At 41.5% G+C, this 6534-nt stretch overlaps 1 protein-coding gene across 1 annotated transcript in view; it reads left to right on the top strand.

The window, feature by feature from the left end:
* Positions 1 to 3522, top strand: part of myh7ba (myosin, heavy chain 7B, cardiac muscle, beta a) — a gene marked incomplete at both ends in the record, with an annotated part of 38620 nt that extends 35098 nt beyond the window's left edge. The window contains 4 exons of the mRNA XM_080728348.1: positions 587 to 691; positions 811 to 906; positions 3142 to 3276; positions 3511 to 3522. Of these exons, the coding sequence (XP_080584474.1) occupies positions 587 to 691; positions 811 to 906; positions 3142 to 3276; positions 3511 to 3522 (348 nt within the window). The remainder of the gene's footprint in view (positions 1 to 586; positions 692 to 810; positions 907 to 3141; positions 3277 to 3510) is intronic.
* Between the last annotated feature and the right edge of the window lie 3012 nt (positions 3523 to 6534).

Consider the following 6534-nt stretch of genomic DNA (forward strand, 5'->3'; position numbering starts at 1 on the left):
GGCACCTAAACATTGTATACACGCAGCAATAATAATTGCTGTGTGTGGTTCTATATGGACTGTGTCAATAATCTTGAGTTTTGACAAATAATAGCTCGCAGGAACATAATGAAGAAAAAAAAAAAGAAAAAGAACTAAACTAATTCATTTTTGGAACCATGAACTTTTAGTTCAAAATTTTGAATTATGAACTTGTTATGAATTTTGAAACTTTGAACTAGTTGGTTCAACACTGGTTAGAAGTTGACTTCCAACTAGGTTCCTTTACATGTTTGTCAGTCCAAGGTGGCATTTTGTCCTGTCCCAATGTCCATATACGTAGCTACATGCATTTTCAATTAGTCTCTTATATAGTATTAGTCAAACACTTTTTAAGTCACAGAAGAGGTCCAAGCACGCAATCACAATGATTTTAATTTGAAAATGTTAAACAATATACTCATGCAATTGAATAGAATGACATAATTAATTTTGGGAGCAGCCACCTTGGCACAACTCTACACAAGCATTGATTCAGGCGCTATCCTACCTGTTCATCTTTGTAATAGTGAAGAGCAGACTTGTCACTGTCTAAACTCATTGGCAGGTAAAAGACTTAGAAGGTGAGCTTGACGCAGAGCAGAAGAAGAGCCAGGAGTATCAGAAGGGAGTGCGCAAGTACGAGAGGAGGATCAAAGAACTCACCTACCAGGTAACATGTCACCTCCTGTATCTGCATAGATGGAGTAACATACTGCTAGGGTTTTAAACATGCAACGATTGTTTGTGTACAGATTGAAAACCCTATAATTCCCTATGCTGTTTTTACAGACCGAGGAGGACAGAAAAAACCTGGCTCGCCTCCAGGAACTCATAGACAAGCTGCAGGCAAAGCTGAAAAGCTACAAGAGACAGGCTGAAGAGGCGGTAAGTGCACTTACAAAGACAAAACATGATTCTATTCTGTAACGGTATACAGTAGGCCTATATATACCAGTAAGGCTCCCTACTCGGGAGATAAGCGACCGTAGGTCACTTATCTCCACAAATAGGGCAAAAATGTGTTTTGCCAAAATCTTCCTGATCCATGTTGATGACATGAGTGTAGACATACTGTGTAGTGATTTTCGTGATTTTAGGGCAAAATCTGTAGGAGCAGTGTCCAAAAATGTGTTTTTAAAAATCGGCCTGGAGGTGGCGCTATATGGGAGAGATTCATGTTGATGGGATGAGTGTAGACATACTGTGTACCGATTTGCGTGATTTTAGGGCAAAAATTGTAGGAGCAGTGTCCAAAAATGTGTTTTGCAAGAATCGGCCTCATGGTGGCGCTAGAAGAGGGCCATGTGAGAAATGGTGGTGGGGTCTCCGCGCCGGCAAGGCGGACGAATAGGTACCGGCCCCGGCTGTCCCGGTCGCTCCTAGCCGGAGTTACGGCATTTTATGTGAGCTGCAGTGTAGGGGGTCCTCCACTGGGGGCGCCACCACTTTTGCATCCGTTCTGGAGCACCAGGAGTCGGTGGTCCCCGGGAATTCCCCGTGAGCAGCCCCGTTGGGGTGGTCATTTGGTCAGTTTAGCACATTTGGTCATTTTTTACATCTGGGGGTCCCCGAGGGACCTGGGGGTCCCTGGAGCTCCGGGGGTCCTTGGAGGTTGTAGTTTGGCAGGTAAGGAGTGTGTGTGCAAAATTTGGCATGGATCGGGGCAACGGTTGCGGAGATATGAGCAGGGCAAGAGTGTGACGTGTGAGGTGTGACAGACAGACTGACGGACTGACACTTAGTGCAGGGTTTGATAGTAAATGCGACCTACGGTCGCAATTATCTACATTCTTGCCCACCCATACTGGGTGTGGTAGGCCTAGCAGCAGCACACTTTCAGGAATGATTGAGAAAACAGTGGCGCTTTATTTGCCCACACATCACAACCGAATAACAATCTGGCTAGTCAAAAAAGAAGTTCCTTTTCCTTCTCTCATCAGAGAGTCTGTTCTTGAGAGATTACAACCATAATGATACCATCCATGTCAGCAACCTTTTGAAAATGGGTCGGTTCTAAATCTATTTATTGTCTCCGCCAGGCTGTTTTGCCCCCTGTCCGTGTCCGTCCATCTTTTACCCACTAATCTCCGGTGCCGTTGTTCTGGTCGCTGCCAAACTGTGCACACATACTACTCCTGGATGCTAATTCAGAACCTCTGCCCCACATTTTTCACATGGGCCTGTTCTAGCACCACCATGAGGGTAATTTTTGCAAAACACATTTTTGGACACTACTCCTACAGATTTTGTCCAAAAATCACGCAAATCGGTAGACAATATCTCTACAGTCATGTGATCAACATGAATCTGTCAGATTTACCTTCCAAGATTGGCTTCCAAAGTTTGCAGGATTGCTCTGTTTTGAACAAAATACCTCAAAACATTAACACAGTGTGCAATTTTGATGAAATTGTACACGCACATTCTAAGGCAGAGGAAGAAATGTCACTTAAAAAATGTCAAATCAGCCTCATGGTGGCGCTTTAACAGGCCGATTCGTGTTTTTACCTATAAGATAAAACTATCTACCTAACTATCTGCCTTTTATAGCGCCACCAGGAGGCTTTGTAAAACACATTCTTTGATAAAATTCCTTCAGATTTTATCAAAAAAATCACGCAAATCAGTACACAGTATCTCTATGGTGATGTGATCAAGACGGAGTTGTCCATATTCTATCCTGATTGGCTAACATTGGATTCCAAAGTTTGCAGGATTGGTCCGTTTTGAACGAAATGCCTCAAATCATGAACGCAGACTGCGATTTGCGTGCACGCACATTCCCACTAGATCAAGGAACAAAATGTTTCACATTGGCCTGTTATAGCGCCACCAGCAGGTCAACCTTTGCAAAACACGTTTTTGGAACAAAATGCCTCAAATCATGCATGCAGCGTCCGATTGCAGTGAAACGCCCAAGAACACATGGCGGAGACCTGTGCTTGGAAGAGCACTGCTTCTAGTTTAAATATTGTATCAGCGTACCTCTGCTGAAGCGAACGCTAACTCTGCACAATAATGGCAGATAACATGAGGATGGGCTGCAGCAGGTGTTAAGGACACTTTCATAACCCCACATATTAAGACTCTCCTTCTGTTTCTGTCCCCACGTATTCACAGGAGGAGCAGTCCAACACCAACCTGTCCAAGTACAGGAAGGTTCAGCATGAACTTGACGATGCAGAGGAGAGAGCTGATATTGCCGAGTCGCAGGTCAACAAGCTCCGTGTTCGCACCCGGGACCAAGGTGGCAAGGTCAGTAGCTTAACAACATTAGAGGATGTCATGTGATTCAATGGTGGATGACCTTTAGAAGTATTCATTCAAATAGCATGCTAATCTTGGAGCAGACATGATGCAATCCATTATTGAAGTTAGCCTCACATACCCCATCTCATGTGATGTCTTGTGTGGTCATGGGTATTTTCTGTCTGTGTATTACACTGTATGTGTGGTTGCTAATAAACATCTCTGTCTTGTGTATTTCAGCTTGCTGAGTAACGCGATGAAGACGACCGCCTAATGCCTGACTTATACTTGCTTGTGCATCATGTCGCACACCGAAAATACCCCATCTAGAGGCTCACAATGCTGCGAAGTGTGACTGGTCGTGAGCTTGTAGATCTGCTATTTTTGGTGCGCAACAACAGTGTGCAACTAAATAAATCAGGCGTCACATATCACAGTCTGCCAGCTGCAACAGCTGTGCATGCCTGTGAGGATGCACCTCTAATAAAGACTATTGAACCTGTAAATACGCCTAGTTATTTCAGTGTGGAGGAAATGATGGGGGATAAAGAATACAAGACTGGCTATTCCCAGTGATGGAAGAAGTACTCACATTTTTACTTTCTCTGTAAATGTGCACATTTTTCTAGTTCAATATTAAATGCCATTATCCTTCAATGGCACACATGGGAGAATCAAAAATGAAAAGTCTATCTGATATCTCTAAGGTTGACCATGCCCGTTTAAAGGTGATACACCATGAAATTTCACTTTTCTTTTTTGGGGTCCCACTAGCACCTTCTATCCTCACAAAGTCCCATTTCTGACCATTGTGTCTTTCTCTGGTTTTGGAAAGGCGGAGGTTAAAAGCATCCCACGGGTTCTCAAAACAGGCTGTCAAGATTTGCTGCCGTCGCTGACGTCATCGACGGCCGTTTTTGAAGAAAAAAAAATCAACAATATGACATAAATACTTTTTAAATGCATGGTGTATCACCTTTAACACACAACAGGCAGTAAATCACCATTTCCCTTAATTTGATGTTTATAAGACATTCAATTTCATAAACATAATTTATAATGCGTTATGATACATAACTGCACTTCTGTGCCTTTATAACTGACTACGTTATGGTAGTTATGTGCTATTCCACTGAGCATTATGACCAGCACTTATGTTATAAACGTTAAGTTGTCATAAATGATTAAAAACATTTATAATGAGTGTTATGCCTTATAAGCCGCACATTACACATGCATGCCAGAATGTTCCAGTTCACAAGTGGGTGGAAATGGAAGTAAACATACCTCAAAAGGTACTATACTCAAGTACAGTACTTGAGTAAATGTACTTTACACCAGAGTAAAAATATCTCAAAATTGTACTTCAGCACAGTACTTGAGTAAATGTACTTGGTTACTTTACACCAGTGGTTATCGATGTGGAAAATGTCATCGTGGTAAAAACAAAACAATTACATTTTAAGGAGCATTTAGAATTTATTAAATTCACAAACAGCTGTTAAACAAGGTAAAATGAATTTCAATACCAGCATTAGGAGGATGAGCGTGGATGTGAAAGTAGGTTATGAAAAAGAAACTACCTTTTGGACGTTAGTGTGTTCGGAGACACAATTAGAAACAACTAAACTCTTGTGTACATAAGAAACTTCCCGGATGTAGGAATGATACAAATTTGCAACACAACCATGGAGGTTCAATTCCTTACTCAATGCCATGGCAAATGCTACAAGTACATTTCTCATTCAATTATCTCACAGCATATTTCACATACTGTGGTGTGATTTATTTTACACCATCCATTAAATTCTCCAAACACCGCACATGCTGTCAAACCGGAATTGTTGCAAATCATGAGCTTGCTAGTTAGAATGGAGTAGGATGTGCTGACAGAGCCAAATAATCTACCATGAACAAGCCCACAAGTTAGACCTGTTCATGACAAGCCTGTCATCCATTCTCCCTTCCATGCTGTATCTATCAAACTGTTCCATAAAGAAACGCCCCAAATAATATTGCAAATAAACTGCATTCAAAGTTAACCGTTGATGCGGCACATATTGAGCATTAGGTATTGGGATCAGACTGGATAAAAGATAACCCAAGCCTTTCAGCATGAAATACATTTAATGAAGTAACTCAATTGTGGTGGAATTTTAATTTTGTATGTCTTTTAGAAAGGAATCTCAAAATCTATTTTAACCAACATATTTTCAGAGGTACAGAGAGCAGTTAAGAACAGATGTACTCTAAGAGTGAATAGTGCCTCATTGTATTTAGTATTTTGTCATCAAGCACACAACATTCATGATGTTCTTATGGCAATAGCTCTCATCATCCATGGCAGGCGACTGGAGTGATGACAAGACCTCTGAGCATTTGTAATGCACCATAAAAACTAGGACGATTGTACCAATATAGAAGTACCTACTGTCACATGACATCAGAGAAAAACAAAGCAATCTCCCCCCGGAAAGCTGTTGAAGAAAGTGAGAAGTGAAATTGCAAGAGAAAAGCACTTGTAAAAGTACTTGCATAAAGATCACTGCAAAGCACCACAATTAATAGGTTACACACACAACCATATAATTCAAAATATGTGCACACCCATGACTGATCAAGAGTTTTTAAGACAACATGCTGAATGAGTTAAATAGCAAAAAACAAAGCAGCATTTCTGCTTTAGTATGGATTTTTAAGCAAAGCAAAGAGATATTTAGAGCATAAAGAAAGCTTGTGGTGGCACCACATGATGGCATAGCACAAGTAACTCTTGGCATCAGGGCCAACCTGATTAAAAATGCCCTCATACATTCATTCATCTGAACATACAATATGATCCATGTGAGACATTGGGAGTTAAATGCTACACCCCCATTATTACTGGACAGAAGTGGTTAAATTCTTATGGTGCCAGGCAGAAAAATGAGGTAGCTCAATCATTTGTCATTTTTGTGTGTGGGGGCGGGGGCAGCTGTCCATTTAATTGGGGCGATGCAAAGTGTTGGCCAAGCTCTGCATCCATTTCCACAGAAATGACGGGCACATCCTGACCTGAAATGCCATAGCAACTTAGCCATGCCCATCTCTCCCCAACAATCCAAACAAAAGGTTGGCGTTATCATGCAAAAGAACCATCACATACAGATTGTCAAATTCTAGGGGCTTGGGGTCAGCATTCTGATGTTACGTAGTGGATTGCAAAATAGTCAAATGGTAAAACATAACTGTTGGGACTGAAGGCCAAATCATACAAAGAAACGC

Source organism: Nannobrachium achirus, assembly GCF_963921795.1.
Source record: "Nannobrachium achirus genome assembly, chromosome: 6".
Taxonomy (NCBI): domain Eukaryota; kingdom Metazoa; phylum Chordata; class Actinopteri; order Myctophiformes; family Myctophidae; genus Nannobrachium; species Nannobrachium achirus.